This window comes from Mercenaria mercenaria, chromosome 5 (assembly GCF_021730395.1).
Source record: "Mercenaria mercenaria strain notata chromosome 5, MADL_Memer_1, whole genome shotgun sequence".
Taxonomy (NCBI): Eukaryota; Metazoa; Mollusca; class Bivalvia; order Venerida; family Veneridae; genus Mercenaria; species Mercenaria mercenaria.
The window spans coordinates 32,976,580-32,995,750 of record NC_069365.1 but is presented as its reverse complement, the minus strand read 5'-3'; the positions used below and the strand labels follow the sequence as shown (position 1 = coordinate 32,995,750).

Sequence of the window (19,171 nt, the reverse complement as noted above, 5' to 3'; positions counted from 1 at the left end):
AGCTTTTTCTCCAAATCAGTCAGCTTTTAAGATTTCTTTTTAAAGCTTTTGGGCAGTGTCTGTCATGCATTATTATACACACTGATTTAGTCCGTATCAGATAGCTGTGGTTTTCATGGGACTTTTGTGAAAGAAAACAACACAAACATGCACCACAAATGCATCACAGAATGACAGTACTGCAGCCAGTGTATTTTAGAGGTGCATTAATTATCACTCCATCTGTTACACTCAAAAGTTCGCTAGACATAACAGCAGGCTTCGCAAAACTGCTGGACATTAAGTCAGACAAACTAACAACTTTAGTCAGACCGAGAAAAACGTCGAAAAATATGTACTGATGAAAACAAACCGTTTTAATTTTTATACATATATTGTATCAATCCAGATTATTGAGACGCACTATCAGAAAACCAACATAATTCGTTTGCAACCAGCATGGATCCAGACCGCACTGTGCATCCGCGCAGCTTGGTCGAATCCATGTGTTAGCTTTCAAGCATATTGCAAATAGAGAAACCGTTGCGAACACGCAAGATCCTGACAGAGTTTTATCTGGTCCTTGTGGTCACAAATGCACATGGTGTTTGTTCTCATGGTGCGACTCGATGGAATTTAGCTGAAGTGGCAGAATCTGTCTTGAAACAATTCAATTTTTAATTGGTCAAATTTGTTATCCGACGTCTTGCTACAGTCTGGCAGATTGCCGTTTCAAAAGGCGAGTGTTAGTATCATCGCTGCGCCCATTTCACAGGCTACAAGTTGATGACAATCTGATACGTAGCACCCTTAGTCAAAGCGAGCTTGCAACATTTGTCAGCTTGGGCGACCGTGGTTTCCACGTTGATAATTTCGTGTTTTGTTCAGATGAAATTGTGAATACCGAATACATGTGTATCTATGCATACATGTAGTATCTTATATGTATATTGCTGAAAGAGTATTCCGTGAGAATATTATTACGAAACATATATGTCTTTGATTCTCACGGCAGGTCAAATTGCAAACAATATCGAATGAATTTGCACTGATGTTCTTTTATTTTGTTCACTCTCGTAATTGCTAAGCATGTTTTAGTATATTTTGTTCTTGATATAACGATAAACTGTACATGTTCAAGTTATATCCATAAAAACATGTCCTGTTATAAATATCTCACTGAATTGCGCTAATTAGTGTTAATGCAGTATCAACGTCTGAGGAAAATCCAAATCATGACTGATTATCGATTTTCTATAATAGCCTGATTAACATGTGGTCATATATTTGCGTGCTGACAATGCAGTCGAAAATTCAGAAACACTTCTTTGATCACATAGGGTTGCATAAATATAATCTCACTCTACAATTTGATAGCTATGACGAACATTTAAATTGAAAGTGTGTACAACTTGCTGGAAAAGCTATCAGAGGTACAAATTGGTATTGTCTATGGACGTAAATGTTTGGAAACTTTTCCGTTTGAAATTCCGTTTCTATTTTAGCCGCGGATTATGTAGCAGGAAGTATAAGCTACGTGACCTAACGGGGCAGTACTATGCAATAGTTAATCAAATCATCGCTCCATGTCAGGTGACATGAGTTCATCGTTTATTCACGTGACCATAAATTTGCATATTATGTATTCATACAACTGGTTGTTTAATTAAAACGTGACTTCAGCTTGTATTGATTTTAGTCGCCGAATTCACAATTAAAAATGGTATTAAGGCAATAAATGTAGCTTTGCATATTCTTCACTGTTGTGTAGATAATTTTACCTGGAAAGCTTGAAACTATTTTTGTTGTGTGTTAGAGTTGTTCTTAAGAACTGACAAGGTTTCTCAAACTGAGCATTCTTTTTGACACTGGTGGCAGCAGCCACCAATAAAAACTTGTTCGCATGCATAATGTAACTGTATACACAAGCAGAGTGACGTTACGCCAGCACGTAGTTAATTGAATATGTAATTAGCAACACCTCTATAAAAATCCGTTTTTACTTTCAAATATATTTCCTTTAAAAGAAAACATGATTATAAAATGGTTGACAAATAGATTTATTAAAAGAGGTAAGTTTAACAATCTTTGAACAATTTCATGGTGAAATTGATATTCAGCACGGAACAATTTGAATTGCGCATGAAGATAATTTTGTGTTGTCAGTCTCGGCAGTCTTTGTAACTTTCTATTTGAGGTAATAATAGTCTAGCGAACAGAAGCCTAAAACCAATCGTGCCGGAAAATGATAGAAATATATCCATCATTGACACAAAGTAGTATTTTGTAATTCTAATTGATCTAATTTCACTTTCAGCTGACAGTTTTATGAAATGTACATGTTTTGTAAAATTGTCAGCACCAGGATTATGTGACAAAATAGTTACATACACTAACTATAAATGATGTGAAATTAGGCAAACTCTCAGAGATGTATAGCTGTCGTATGAAAAATGCTTAAAAGTGTCACAAATGTATTATATTTTAGGTCGGTACGCTGCTGGTCAAAATATGGCTTCTAATCAGGCGAACTGGGAGTCAGCTGTGCAAGGCTGGATTGATGAGAAACAGGATTGGACATTTGCAAATATTACTCATGACGGGTCGATGACAAACGTAATGCACTACACGCAGGTATGTTTATAAATTTTAATGTCAACCAAATATATAGAACGCCTAAACTGCCTTTAAGTGATAATTATTAATTCGTCATGAGCAATTTCCAATATATTCTGTAAAAATCATAATTTGTTATGTAGATAGGGCAGTTTGTTATGTACATTTGCTAGCTTGTCCTGTACATATTTTAGTTTGTGCTGTGCATTCACTAGTTTGTGCTGTACAATTAATAGTTCGTCGTATGCATTTTCCAATATATTCGGTACAAATCATAATTTGTTATGTAGATAAAGCAGTTTGTTATGTACATTTGCTAGCTTGTCCTGTACATATTTTAGTTTGTGCTGTACAATTAATAGTTCGTCGTATGCATTTTCCAATATATTCTGTACAAATCATAATTTGTTATGTAGATATGGCAGTTTGTTATGTACATTTGCTAGCTTGTCCTGTACATATTTTAGTTTGTGCTGTGCATTCACTAGTTTGTGCTGTACAAATAATAGTTCGTCATGTGCATTTTCCAATGTACTCGGCACAAATAATAATTTGTTATGTAGATACATGTACAGCAGTTTGTTATGTACATAGACTAGTTTGCGCTGTACATATCTTAGATTGTCCTGTGCATTCACTAGTTTGTGCTGTACAATTAATAGATCGTCATGTACATTGTCCAATATATTCGGTACAAATCATAATTTGTTATGTAGATAAAAGTGTAAAAGACGAACTAGTAAATGTACATAACAAACTACTTTATCTACATAACAAATTATGATTTGCACCGAATATATTGGTAAATGCACATGACGAACTATTCATTGTACAGAACAAAATACTAAATTCACAGCACAAACTAAAATATGTACCGGACAAACTAGTAAATGTACATAACAAACTGCTTTATCTACATAACAAGTTATGATTTGTACCGAATATATTGGAAATGGTACATGACGAACTATCAGTTTTACAGAATAATCTAGCGGATGCACAGCACAATCTAAGAAATGTACAGGACAAACTGGTAAATGTGCATAACAAACTGCTTTATCTACATAACAAGTTATGATTTGTACCGAATATATTGGAAAATGCACATGACGAACTATTAATTGGACAGCACAAACTAGTAAATGTACATAACAAACTGGTCTATCTACATAACAAATTATGATTTGTACAGAATATATTGGAAAATGCATATGACGAACTAATAATTACCATGCCAAGGCAGTCTAGGTGTTCCATACAATTACGTATTCTTCGTATTCTTGTACTTTGTTTCGACGTGCTTCGGTCTAAAATGTAGAAAATACAAACACATTCTAGCACTGACAAAAACGCGGGAAAATCCTGTCTGGCATGCTAAATATATTGATCTTGCATTAGAGAAATGATAACTACATTTTATCAATGAAACAGATGGCATCCATCTGAAGTTGAGATGACAGGGCGTTAAAGTTTGGCCTGTTTAATCAAACTGGTACTTTAAAAAGAAAAACACGAGAGTACAGCATTTATTGTTAGACTGGTATTGCACAAAATATTTGTTCTCTTTCAACAAAACACACACACGCACGCACGCACGCACACACAATGATATGGTAACCATACTGGATTTAGCGTTTACACATACAGTATAATGACTACCTTCACAACAACGATCTCCAAGCAGGGGAGTCAAACCTACGAACTATTTTGCGCTGGCTGTACTTTCGTGAGGACCTATTTCATGGTATCACATCTTTATCGACACACTACTGAATATTACGAGTGTCCGAGTTGGGAATAAATATTTTATCTAACCACCAATTTCTTTAAAATCCACCCTTCCTCTTTTCTGCATTAAGTCTGAAGCAGCAGTCGGTGCCTCTTAATTAGCAAACGTAAAGATTTACCTTTGAACAATAGTTTGATAAACACTTTCACAAATTATCGCAGCTTCGAAGCAAAGGCAGGTAACGTGTGATAAAAATTTTAAAATTACAGGATTTTAAGAATTCTCCATTATTTTCATAACTAAAATGACCGAGTAACTCTACACATGGAACAACTAAACTTTCTCTAGCGGACTAAATGAAAATAATTTGTTAGTCAGAACTTGATTCAAAACACTAAGAACTGTATATTAACAGGTTATATGGGCCAACAGCTTTAAGATCGGATGTGGCTATGCTAAATGTTCGGGCACGAATAGATATGTTTGCAACTATGGCCCACCGTAAGTCTTTTTTCTTCTTAAATTATTTTAACGTATACATTTCAACTTCAAACTTTAAAGGCAAGTATAAATCTTTGTTTTCTTAGAAATCGTAATTAATGCATAATAAATGCAGGACGTAAAAGTTGTGTGACGGTAGTACATGTATTAATTTTTAACAAAGAGTAATCAAATGCAAATACTCGTAGATTCTTTATATCGACGCTGCTATTGTACGTAACGTATTGATCTGGCACTCATTAATCTTCGCAAGTATTTTCGGGCGTTTTCGTTAGAGTACGTAGTATTTGTATCTTGAAAACATCTATATTACTAAAAAAGAACAATATAGATAACCAATTACATTGTGGCGTAGTGGTAAGGTGTTCGACTTTCAAGGACTTTACCACGGGTTCGAAATTTCTTCAGAACATTTTTTTTTTTAATTCAATGTAATGTAATTTTAGGTAAAATATTTCACTGTTTTCTATGGTAGTATCAATTTTCTGGAAATGCTGGTGACAATTAATTTGTCTATTTATCTAAGATGTTATTAGACATTTTCTAGAGCGGTTAACTTGGATTCACTTATATTTAATGTTCCTTCTCTTGAAGGAACACTTAAGAGAATAAACAGGCCTAGTTGCCGCCCAATGCGCAGGTGCCCTCGGGACGGATATTTCTATCCGATTCGTAAACTCATGACAGATATTATTAGGCTGTAAGCGTTCCGCGGATTACATATTACTAAATACGGAGGAATGAAAAAGTGGCCTTGTTGAAACACGCGAAACATCTTACTTGTCACAAAGATTAACATTACGTTGTTACCTTCGAATGCATGAACAAACCCCATTGCAACCCTCTCATTGTGCGCAACAAATTACGCATCGAATGACCGGATATCACATTCGCGAGATTTAGGACAGATAATACTAAATTACAGCCATGAATTACTTGATCAATGACCACTAAGTTTGTTGTGTGCGAGAGCGTAGACTGTTACTATATTAGGATGTTAAACAGAAAAAAAAGGTATAAGAATACAGCGTATCCCCCAGTTCAAACGCCTCTAACATATATCTAGCACAAAAATGACTTGTCAGCATTGATGGGGTGAACATTTTACTTCTAAGAAGTCAGTCAAAAAGTAACTGATTAAAATTAAACACTTCCGTAAAATATCAATTTTACATGGTAGACAAAAAGCAAGTTCCGCAGAAAAAGTGGAATCAAATTATTTTAAAGTATCTTAGATATGAAGATAAATCACCAGTGTTTCCAGAAAATAATACAAGAGTTCATAAAAGATCATATATACAGATATGTTCTTTTTTTTAACAAACGGGTAATGCCGAAAATGCGAACGAAAAAATAATTATGTAATAAAACGGAAATTGTCGTTCATTACTTTATATGAGAAAATACAGGTTATGGAGTTTTAATGATAATATTGTGATCAGATTTATAGTTTTCGAGTCATATTGATATAACAGAAGTAATAGAAAAAGCAACAGTTACTGAATTTTTTGGCCGACTTTAGAAACGGTGTTTAGTACATTTATTAATTATTTATCATTATCATCAATAAACAGCGGGAACTATAAAGACAAAACACCGTATACAAAAGGGACGGAATCATGTTCTGCTTGCTCAAGTCGCTGTAACGATACACTGTGTGGTATGTATTAAATGGCTGCTGATCCCTCATTTTTGTACCGCGAATTTGAACCGCTCATGTTTCCGAATAACAAACTTGAGAATGACTCCCGAACAAAATGAAAGGTACTTAGACCTTTCGCTTAGACAATAGCTCTGACTATGTTTGTGAAATTCGATCTTTTGCTATGAAGTTTTCCATCGCCTATAGATAAAACTCTAACAATTTACAAGGATCATGTTTTACGGTCACCTCCTTGACCCCTGAAATATACTCACACCATAGTATATAATTATATTAAAAACGTTGTATTTAAATATTTAGTACAATACGAGGTTATTTAACAGTGTTCACTGTGTTGCGTGAAGTACTGAATTCTGTTGGACGAGTACAAAGCACTAATTACCCATGTTTTGACGAGTCTAATGCCGAGTCTATTGCTGTGTACGAGTCCAACTGAGTTCAGTATTGTACTAAAAACTGATAAAAATACATTGTTGTTTTATACCATAATAAACAATATTGAAGAAAGCAAATATCAAGACATTTATATATGACGATTGGAAGCATTTTAAAATGCTTTCGTAAAACATTAGAAGTTAATATTCTTCTATCATTATAATATGTATGCAAATGTTACATGTGTATGTTTTCCTGTCACCACATCGCTAAACCCATTGAAATTAACTTCTAATCACTTTTAGCTCATCTGATTTTTTGGAAAAAAAGATGAGTTATTGTCATCACTTGATCGGCGTCGGCGTTGGCGGTACCTGGTTAAGTTTCTTGTTTAGGTTAGCTTTTCCCATAAACTATCAAAGCTATTGCTTTGAAACTTGCAACATTTGTTCACCATCAATAGCTGACTCAGATTTCAGATTTCTTGGTTAATCTTTATATTTAGGTCAACTTTTCTTCTTAACTGTCAAAGCTATCGCTTTGAAACTTGCAACACCTGTTCACCATCAAATGTTTACACTGTACAACAAGAAACATAACTCCATCATGATTTTTGCAAGAATTGTGACCCCTTTTGGACTTAGAAAATCAGATTTCTTGGTTAAGTTTTGTGTTTAGGTCAGCTTTTCTCCTAAACTATTAAAGCTATTGCTTTAGAATTTTCAACACTTGTTCACCATCAAACGTTGACACTGTACAACAAGAGACATAACTCCATCCTGCTTTTTGCAAGAATTATGGCCCCTTTTGGACTTAGAAAATATCAGATTTCTTGGTTAAGTTTTGCGTTTAGGTAAAGTTTTCTTCCTAACAATCAAAGCTATTGCTTTAAAACTTGGAGCAGTTATTTGCCATTAAAAGTTGACTCTGCACAGCAACTACCGTAACTCAACATTGCTTTTTTGAAAGAATTATGGCCCCTTTTGTGGACTTTGAAAATCAAGAGTATGACAATATTTCTATTATATAGAGAAGAAGATCATGGGTATGACACTATTTCTATTATAAAAGACAAAAAAAATCAGATGAGCGTCTGCACTCGCAAGGCGGTGCTCTTGTTACGTGAAATCATGTCCATCGGACAGGAAATAACAAAGAAACTAAGTGCTCACTGGTATGTTTCTTGCAGAAATGACAAATTTATCGCAGTCTTTTTTTTTTGTATTTATACTTATGCCAACAATATTAGCGTAGAATGACAACCAATCCATATATATGACTTGTGAAAATAATGACAATGCAGTTCTATCAGAATTAAACGTACTTTACAAGTTTATAAACACCCGCAAAATGTAGCTTGAAGCCTTCATACGTGTACATTGACGAGTAGTGAGACACTTTGATTTCAAAGGAAATATTTCGAGATATCAATTTACAGACTCGTTAGTCGATTAGAGAAATCAGCATTTGCTTTGCTTTATTTAGATTTAACTCACTACTAGTGATTACTACTTAAATTACAACGGTGCTGTAGTTTCATGGAGGCCTACAGCATAGGCGACAGGGTTTCAATACTTCGATGATTCTTTTTTTCAGTGAAAAAATAAATTGGAGGTGTAATTATATTCATTTCATTCTTTAAATGTTATTTTGCAGTTATATTTTTCCATTATTATTGTCAGTTAAAAGTAAATTTCATTTCAAAATAATATTAGAAGCATCAGAAATGAATACAATCACACCTCAACGAAAACAAAAATTGTACCCCAGCCGCCTATGTAACAAGCCACCACGCAACCACTGAACCGTTATAAGTAGTGAAGACTAATCTTAATAAAGCAAAAGCAAATCATGCTGATTTCCCTATAGCACATTCTTTTCACATTAATGGGTAGTCTGCTCTAGAATTTACACTTCATATGCTTAGCAGATTTACCGCTAGTAAAATAGTGGAAGTATTCAATTCTATTTTTATTTCTTATTATTTTCAATACTTTAAATTAATTGAAAAATGCGGATACGCTTTCAGATTGTGGCGGAATTGATTGTTATAACACTGCAACTATAAAGTGGGATACTTGTTCATGTACATGTGGCGCATATTCCAACGCGATTCAACCGAATTGTGCACGTGAGTATACCTACCTTTACATACTTGTTTACAATAAATAATGAAAGATTAATACCATTTGAAAGAAAAATATACGAACTTCCGACTGATATCTGAATTTATGACACTTCTATTATATGAACAAACAAAGTTGTATCTAATACAGTAGTGCACCAGACTATCTACAACAATACACTTACAGACCAGGAATATCTACAACAATACCGTGACTGACCAGACTTTTTAAACTATACCATAACATTGACCTCTATCTAACAATACGCTAACTTACCAGACTTTCTACAACAATACCGCTAACTCGACCAGACTATCACAACCATACGCTAACTGACCAGGACTATCTACAACCAACCGCAAACTAACCGAAACTGACCAGACTATCTACAACAATACGCTAACTGACCGACTATCTACAACAATTACCACTAACTGGACTTAGCTAATCTACAACAATACCGCTAACTGACCAGACTATCTACAACAATACCGCTAACTGACCAACTATCTACAATAATACCGCTAACTAATGACCAGAAACTGACAGACTATCTACACAATACCGCTAACTGACACAGACTATTACAACCTACCGCTAACTGACCAGACTATCTCAACCAATACCGCTAACTTAACCAGAACATGACCTGACTCTCTACACATACCACAATGACAGACTATCACAACATACCGCTAACTTGACCAGACTATCTACAACAATACCGTAACTGAACAGACTATCTACAACTATACACTAATGACCAGACTATCACAACAATACACTAAACTGACCAGACTATCTACAACAATACCGCTAACTGACCAGACTATCTACAACAATACCGCTAACTGACTAGACTATCTACAACAATACCGTTAACTGACCAGACTATCTACAACAATACCGCTAACTGACCAGACTATCTACAACAATACCGCTAACTGACCAGACTATCTACAACAATACCGCTAACTGACTAGACTATCTACAACAATACCGCTAACTGACCAGACTATCTACAACAATACCGTTAACTATCTACAACAATACCGCTAACTGACCAGACTATCTACAACAATACCGCTAACTGACCAGACTATCTACAACAATACCGCTAACTGACCAGACTATCTACAACAATACACTAACTGACCAGACTATCTACAACAATACCGCTAACTGACCAGACTATCTACAACAATACCGCTAACTGACCAGAACTGACCAGACTATCTACAACAATACCGCTAACTGACCAGACAATCTACAACAATACCGCTAACTGACCAGACTATCTACAACAATACCGCTCACTGACCATACTATCTCGATCGCTGTTTTTGATACTAATATTGATATTTATTATTAAATCTTTATAGTCCTCACCATTAGTCATTAGTGTATTATCAATTTTATGTAATGGCATTTATTTTACCCCTCCCCCCACCCTTCCCGACGTGAAACATGTAAAAAAATACTAATATTGACGTTGTATATAGACACAGTGCATGTACGTTATACCAGTATTAGACAAAATATATCAAACAATGTTTATATTTGATACCAAATTTTGACAAAATCCCATTTTGTGTCGATTCGCCGTAAAACCCAACTCACTCACTTTGACAAAATCATCTCCAGCAATGCCGGTATCTGATCAATATGACACCAGATATCATCTCAGACAATGCCTGTATTTGATATCATTATGACACCTGTATCTGATACCAATATTGGGTCAGGTTATTTTAAGCAATGCCTTATGAGACCTGTATCTGATACCAATATTGGGTTTATTTTAAGCAATGCCTTATGAGACCTGTATCTGATACCAGTATTGGGTCAGGTTATTTTAAGCAATGCCTTATGAGACCTGTATCTGATACCAATATTGGGTCAGGTTATTTTAAGCAATGCCTTATGAGACCTGTATCTGATACCAACATTGGGTCAGGTTATTTTAAGCAATGCCTTATGAGACCTGTATCTGATACCAACATTGGGTCAGGTTATTTTAAGCAATGCCTTATGAGACCTGTATCTGATACCAGTATTGGGTCAGGTTATTTTAAGCAATGCCTTATGAGACCTGTATCTGATACCAGTATTGGGTCAGGTTATTTTAAGCAATGCCTTATGAGACCTGTATCTGATACCAATATTGGGTCAGGTTATTTTAAGCAATGCCTTATGAGACCTGTATCTGATACCAGTATTGGGCCAGGTCTTCTCTAGCAATAAAAATGACATAACCTCACGATATAAAGGCATACCCGCTTCAAATTAGGAGGACATTACCACACTATATAAAGAACAACCAACTTTATATACAGATTGGATCACTTCATATTAAGTACCAACCACTCTATATAAAAATGAATCCATTTACATGTAATATAAATAAGTATCAACTAAATATATGGACATTTCTGCTTAAAAGACAGCTAAGGCTTTCCATACCTGTAGCTGGGGTCAATAGTGGACCAGATTATATCAAGTACTGCCTGTTTTTTTTATACCAATATGATACCAGATCATCCCAAGCAATACCTGTATCTAAAACTATATTAGACCAGATCATTTCAAGGAATGCCTCTATCTGATAACAAGTTTGAACAAAGGCATAAAACAGTGCCATCATCTCATACCAGTATAAGACAAGAAAATCTAAAGGAATAACTAAATCCGATACCAGTACTTGACCAGTACATCAAAAACAACGCATTGTTTCACTGTTACCTGTATTTGATCATAATTGCCTTTTCTGATATCATTATTTGACCAAAATGTCACAAACAATACCTTATCGTATATCAGTATTGAACACTGACGCAGCGCCTGCATCTCTTGCCAGTATCAGATCAGAACAACTGATCTCAGGGTCGTGAATTCGAGCCCAGGGCGAGGCGTATGTTCTCCGTGACGATTTGATAAAAGACATTGTGTCTGAAATCATTCGTCTTCCACCTCTGATTCGTGTGGGGAAGTAGGCAGTTACTTGCGGAGAACAGGTTTGTACTGGTACAGAATTCAGGAACACTGGTTAGGTTAACTGTCGTTACATAACTGAAATATTGTTGAAAAAACGGCGTTAAACCCAACACAAACAAACAAACAAACAAATCATTGTAGACAAGAGCACCACAAAAATAACTTTACCTTAAAACAATATTGGGCCAGAACATCTCAAACAATGATTGTATCTGATTCATCTAAAATGAATTAAAGCATGCGTGTTCACTTTCTTGAACATTTATCGTTTTGTTTCCAGTTGACTGTACAGGTGATAAAAGCTGGCTTTGTAAAGACGAAAAACAGAGAGAATTTGCATGCAAGTACTTTCCGGAACTGTGTCCAAACGTGTGCAAATGGTGCCCGGGTGAGTACGTAATTACTTTAAGGCCATGTAGTCTTGATACATATTTACATATCCAACATGTGTGAGTGGTTGCACTCAAAAGTGCCATGCTAAATATTATTAGCCCGTACAATATAGTCCGAAAATTTTCGAAATTAAGGTTTTGGTCGAGTCATAAAATATAATTGATACCTTAATTTGATTTTTTTATAAAATGTTTCATCTGGAAAACTCCTTGCAACTTTTTTGGTAAGAAAGTCATTTTCATTTTACTTACATTTTGCTATTATATATATATATTTGTTTGTTTTTTTGCTCTTTTACATTACTATTACTTTTGATGTGCTAAAAGATTCCAAAAAATTTCTTCAAACCAAGTGTCAATGAACTCGAAATTAAAGTTACAAAATTTATTATCATAACTGCTGAAAAACAAGCCCCGTAAAAATAAGACGATTTATGAGAAAGCCTTGGGTATTTAAGATATTTCAAAAATTTAAGAAGTGTGTTTTGCTGTGTTTAATGTACTCATAAACATATGTATTATTTCTAAAACTGTCAAGAAATAGGATGAATCAAAGCCCTTACCGTGTGGATTATTTTATAATCAACTCAATATATAATAAAGGAAAAATCAAGGTTCAAAGCTGGGCTCATATATTACGACACTTCCTGTGCATGCGCACTTATGTACGGGATTATTGTGACTGTGGTAACATATCGCTGTCAGCGGGATTGGGCGATTTTTTTTCAACTTTCGGGTTCCAGTTATTTCGCAGCTGATATTTCATATATTGAAGAACAAATATCACTGTAAAATACGATGTTATAGAGCCACATATTTTTTATAGAAACCTTCCATTCATTGCTTCAGTGTTTTTATTTGCATACCCGAAGTGTTTCTTGATATGTTATAGGTGCATAACTCTTTTACAGAAGTCCATTCATTGCTTCAGTGTGTTTTATTTGCCATCCACGAGTGTTTCTTGATATGTTACAGGTGCATAACTCTTTTCCGGAGAAGTCAAATTTAATTCGACATAAATTGATTGTTCCAGCTGCCTTCATATACTAAATATTTATATGAATTCTGTTTGTTCATCTGCAGTGTTCCATTTACTGTTATTACATGACTGTATTCTATTGTTTCTCTGATTGGCTGAAAACGGTTCTAAAAGTAATGAGTACATATCATATCAACTTATCTTGGGTTATAAATAGTACGAAAATAAAAATAGATCGAAGTAGGTGCTTGGAAAACCAATATCAACTTGATTTGGTCTAAATTTATTCCTTATTTCTTTATTAAAGATACAATTGTAATAACAGGACTGACTATATATTTATTCATGTAATAAAAATTATTGACTTTTTCATGGGTTGATATCAAGATGTATCACCCGAAAAGAGAGAGGCTCGGTGAATATAACTCTTTTCGGGTTGATAAATCCTGATATCAACCTATGAAAAAGTCGATAATTGTATATTGTATACTGAACCTGTAATTCCATAAGCTTGGAAGTAATATCTTTTGTGTATTGAAAACAGCTGATAATTCCACTACCTCTTGTCTTTAATTGCTATTTGATCATTCCAGTAACTCCTTGTCTAATTCCAGTCTGATAATTCCACTACCTTTTGTCTTTAATTGCTAGTTGATCATTCCAGTAACCCCTTGTTTAATTCCAGTCTGATAATTCCACTACCTTTTGTCTTTAATTGCTAGTTGATCATTCCAGTAACTCCTTGTTTAATTCCAGTCTGATAATTCCACTACCTCTTGTCTTTAATTGCTAGTTGATCATTCCAGTAACTCCTTGTTTAATTCCAGTCTGATAATATTCCACTACCTCTTGTCTTGAATTGCTAGTTGATAATTCCATTAACTCCTTGTTTAATTCCAGTCTGAAAATTCCACTACCTCTTGTATTTAATTGCTAGTTGATCATTCAAGTTACTCCTTGTTTAATTCCAGTCTGATAATTCCGCTACATCTTGTCTTTAATTGCTAGTTGATCATTCCAGTAACCCCTTGTTTAATTCCAGTCTGATAATTCCACTACCTCTTGTCTTTAATTGCTAGTTGATCATTCCAGTAACTCCTTGTTTAATTCCAGTCTGATAATTCCACTACCTCTTGTCTTTAATTGCTAGTTGCATGATCATTCCAGTAACTCCTTGTTTAATTCCAGTCTGATAATTCCACTACCTCTTGTCTTGAACTGCTAGTTGATCATTCCAGTAACTCCTTGTTTAATTCCAGTCTGATAATTCCACTACCTCTTGTCTTTAATTGCTAGTTGATCATTCCAGTTACTCCTTGTTTAATTCCAGTCTGATAATTCCACTACCTCTTGTCTTTAATTGCTAGTTCATCATTCCAGTAACTCCTTGTTTAATTCCAGTCTGATAATTCCACTACCTCTTGTCTTGAATTGCTAGTTGATCATTCCAGTAACTCCTTGTTTAATTCCAGTCTGATAATTCCACTACCTCTTGTCTTTAATTGCTAGTTGATCATTCCAGTTACTCCTTGTTTAATTCCAGTCTGATAATTCCACTACCTTTTGTCTTTAATTGCTAGTTGATCATTCCAGTAACTCATTGTTTAATTCCAGTCTGATAATTCCACTACCTCTTGTCTTGAATTGCTATTTGATAATTCCATTAACTCCTTGCTTAATTCCAGTCTGATAATTGCAGTAACTCCTATATTAATTGATGCACGGTACTGCCAGTATCTTTTTTGCTTAATTGCTGTCTCATAATTCCAACTCCCGTGTTTCATTGAAGTATGGTAACTCCAGTAAATCTTTATTTAATTTCTGTCCGATAATTCCAATAACTCTCGTGTCTAATAACGGTCTGATAATTCCAGAAAATCCTTCTGAGAATTCCAGTAACTCGTGTACAAGTGTTCGGTAATTCTTGTAACTCGTATGTTTAACTCATGTGTGACAATGCTATGTTTAACTCATGTGTGATAATTCTATGTTTAATTGCTGTCTAAACATTATGTGTTTAATTGCTGTCTAATAATTATGTGTTTAATTGCTGTCTGATAATTCTATGTTCAATTGCTGTCTAATAATTATGTGTTTAATTGCTGTCTGATAATTCTATGTTTAATTGCTGTCTAATAATTATGTGTTTAATTGCTGTCTGATAATTCTATGTTTAATCACTGTCTGATAATCCTGTGTTTTCAGCTGCTGGTTAACCAAAACATAAACAGTTACGATGACACAGATGGCGTAAACAGTACGAAACACGTGAACTTTCATGTTTAATTAAGAAATAAAAAATAGTAGCATGTATGTGTTGTATTATTATTTTACATAGCTTAATCCTTATATTGTGTATTTCTAACATTTAATGACAGAGCTTTCGAAAATAATATGCAGGCCAATCATTAAGTCCCTTTCAGTTAAATTTTGTATATTGAAAAATCAAAATTTTTGGTTGCCGTACAATATGTTTGGTGTGTTACTTTGAGATCATTTTTGTCCGTTTGTACGTATATATACATGTATGTATGCAAAAGACACAAAATTACATACGAACTAAACTAAACAATCTGAATATATATGTAATCTTTCTCCTGTTCTGTTCTAGAAAGTATACAAACCCTGTCCCGAATTTGCTGGATTTTACATAAGTATTAGCAGTAACGTAGTGGTATATTACACGTATGATCTAGATACAGAGTAATTAATTTAAGGATATTGTAATCAGTTCAGTACCAATATGGTCGCAAGGCGAATGCACTGTTCTATATCAAATATCAATGTATGTAACGTAACCAGTGTTGAAGTAAGTCGATGAAATCTGCAATCTCGACTCCCAAACGGTGTCATGGCAACAGGCCACTACGACTTATAAAAATAAGCTAGATTCAGGATCTGGAAGCCATTGTGGAGCTAACGATACCGCCCTTGACATATATATATATATATATATATATATATATATCAAATAAATAAAATGACTTCACATGCCTTTCCAACTGTATTTAATTATAAAAATACAAACTAGTTTCGCCTATCGGCTCATCAGTGTACATATAATGTCGTATATATATATATATATATATATATATATATATATATATATATCTGCTTTCAGTATTAGGCAGACTCGACCCTAAATAGTCATTAGGCAACAAAATCATATTTTATTTTTTCGTAACCTTTTACCGATTTCCCAGTTTTTATACACTATTAATCCTGCATTTCAGTTATTTATTGAAAATGTCAGCAGATCTATATATAGATCTATATATATATATGTAGACAGAAATACAGATAGAGGTAACCCATTGGATGTTTTTCTTTTTTGTTTATTATATACTTGTCCAGGAGTAACTTTTAATATTTTCTATTATATATATATATATATATAAAATTCTGCATATGGATATCGATAAGTGATAGCTAAAGGCCAACAATTGATGATAAATATGACGAAATGCCAGCTGGAGCTATGGGCAAGAAGCGCACTTACAAAATGCAACTGTACCTCGAATGTCTAAGCAAGTAGTCCACACTATACATTGTTACTGAACGTCGGTATACAGTATGTGTAAGATTCTAGACATAAGCCCATAACATATAATTATGTCGTGTCTATATAAAAAACGTGCCACATTCTAATTTGTTTGGGTTGACTTTCATTGTGATTAAATATCATATGTTGCACTTTTGCAGCTGAGATTTTGGCAATTCTTAGCTGAAAATTATTTATATTTAAATCGACCTCCAGAATGAGCACTTTAGGTAAAAGTTTTAGCGCTTGCCAATCGCTTTTGGAACTGTGGCAATATCCAGCGCTAATGACTACATTTTGGTCTGCATTATAATTTACTTTGGTGGGATCTTACAATATGAAACAACATAGAGGTTCTTAGTGGTTTATACCAAGAATTTTATAGTATTGTGTTCATTACTTTTAATGCTTACAGAAGCAAACTGCATGCGCGCCTTGTGTTATCCGACCTGGCAAAATTCACTCAAGCCGAATATAGCATCCCAGGTCAAGCTACTATTATAATAACCCTGTTTTGTTGCTGGTGTCTGAAGCCGGTGCATACATTCTTGCGCAAGAGATCTTTAAAAATGAAATGCTAGACATTTACAACCCATTACTGAAATGCAAGATTTTGCACAGACTGCAGCAATCCTTATGAATGTTTTCCGTATAACCAAGTCATAGTTTCCTTTGGCACAGGCCGGAATAGTTATTAGTTAATTGCCTTTAATATTGACGAACAATATGGTACGTTACAAGGATGCATAGTTCTCTATAAACTATCCATGTGTATACGCTATTTAAGTCAATAGAGTCTGCGATAAGAGCTCACAAACAGTGCCAGGACAACAGGCCACATCGACTTACACAAAGCTTTATAATCTAGTTACCATTGGAAAGGTCATATTTTGCCGTGACTCAAGTATTATCATTTTGCATAATATCTAGCAAACATACACAATCTTTTGAAATTCACGTACCCAAAACTCTTGGCCAAAAAAGGAGAAAATTGATGCATGTCAGTTTTAGATCATTGAACGATTTTTGAACTGCGGCAATATTATGTGCGTCACTGAAAATTTGGCTTGCATTTCTCTGCATTTATATCCACATCTGTTTGTCTTTTTTTTTTCATAAAATGCAGCAGATCCTAATGGTATATTTACTATATTACCAAGTTATAGTATCATTTATTGCAGCATATAGTAATTAGTTCAATTTTGTTTACGAAAAATATGGTCACAAGGCGAATTCTCTGTTCTAAGTCAAAACGTTATCTTTTTCGAGTTATTCGAGTTAACTCGATACAATCTGCGATCCGAGCTATTCCTTGAAAAACTGAAAAACGGTGTCCGGACAACAGGCCACTACGACTTACACAAATAGATATCCTTCATGACTGAGACTGTCACGATAAGAGTTATATGACCCGGGGTAGTGCCTATTCCTTTAGTATCTTGAGCAATGAAATGAGTAATATGACCGAGGAAAGTGCCTACGCCTTTAGTATCTTGAGCAATGAAATGAGTAATATGACCGAGGAAAGTGCCTACGCCTTTAGTATCTTGAGCAATGAAATGAGTAATATGACCGAGGAAAGTGCCTACGCCTTTAGTATCTTGAGCAATGATATGAGTTATATGACCAAGGGAAGTGACTACGATCTTAAGCAATGATATGAGTTATATGACCAAGGGAAGTGACTACGCCTTAAGTATCTTGAGCAATGATATGAGTTATATGACGTGACTACGCCTTAAGTATCTTAAGGAATGAAATGGGTCCAATAGCTAAGGTGACTATGTCTCAGACAGACTGACAAACTATGTAGAATGTTCTTTGTCAACGTAAAGCTGGTGAGACCTATGAGATGAGACCTCATATATAGGTTTTCTCGTGTACCAATGATTCGTAAATGATTTGAATTATGAGCTAGATAATTTCAGGAATCAGGCACATCACTCAATGTTTCAAACTAACAACCTTTAACTTAAATCAGCTCAAACTTCTATAGGCCAGAGATACTATACTTGACTGGTCCTTTTGTTGAAGTTCCCGTCAGACGATGTCTTTGATCAACAACATACTAGTCCTATCACATAGGTGTTCAGCCTACTATCCACTTTCAGAAGTCAGAGGGCCAAAATGGTCCTAAATTGAGCTAATGAACACTAATATTTGATCTTGAGTATATGCACGGTATAAAACAGGTCATGTGACTCATTTGAACAAATTTTGGAGAGGATCTTACAAAGATGCTACAGATCAAGTTTCAGCCGTGCATTAGCAAATAT

The 19,171-nt window shown here is 34.6% G+C and overlaps 1 protein-coding gene across 1 annotated transcript in view; it reads left to right on the top strand.

The window, feature by feature from the left end:
- The window catches only part of LOC123556831 (cysteine-rich venom protein TEL1-like), a 28,463-nt gene extending 12,796 nt beyond the window's left edge, over nt 1–15,667 (top strand). The window contains exons 6-11 of the mRNA XM_045347863.2: nt 2,468–2,613; nt 4,740–4,825; nt 6,400–6,485; nt 8,893–8,994; nt 12,264–12,371; nt 15,560–15,667. Of these exons, the coding sequence (XP_045203798.2) occupies nt 2,468–2,613; nt 4,740–4,825; nt 6,400–6,485; nt 8,893–8,994; nt 12,264–12,371; nt 15,560–15,570 (539 nt within the window). The 3' untranslated portion in view covers nt 15,571–15,667. The remainder of the gene's footprint in view (nt 1–2,467; nt 2,614–4,739; nt 4,826–6,399; nt 6,486–8,892; nt 8,995–12,263; nt 12,372–15,559) is intronic.
- Nucleotides 15,668–19,171: the final 3,504 nt, after the last annotated feature.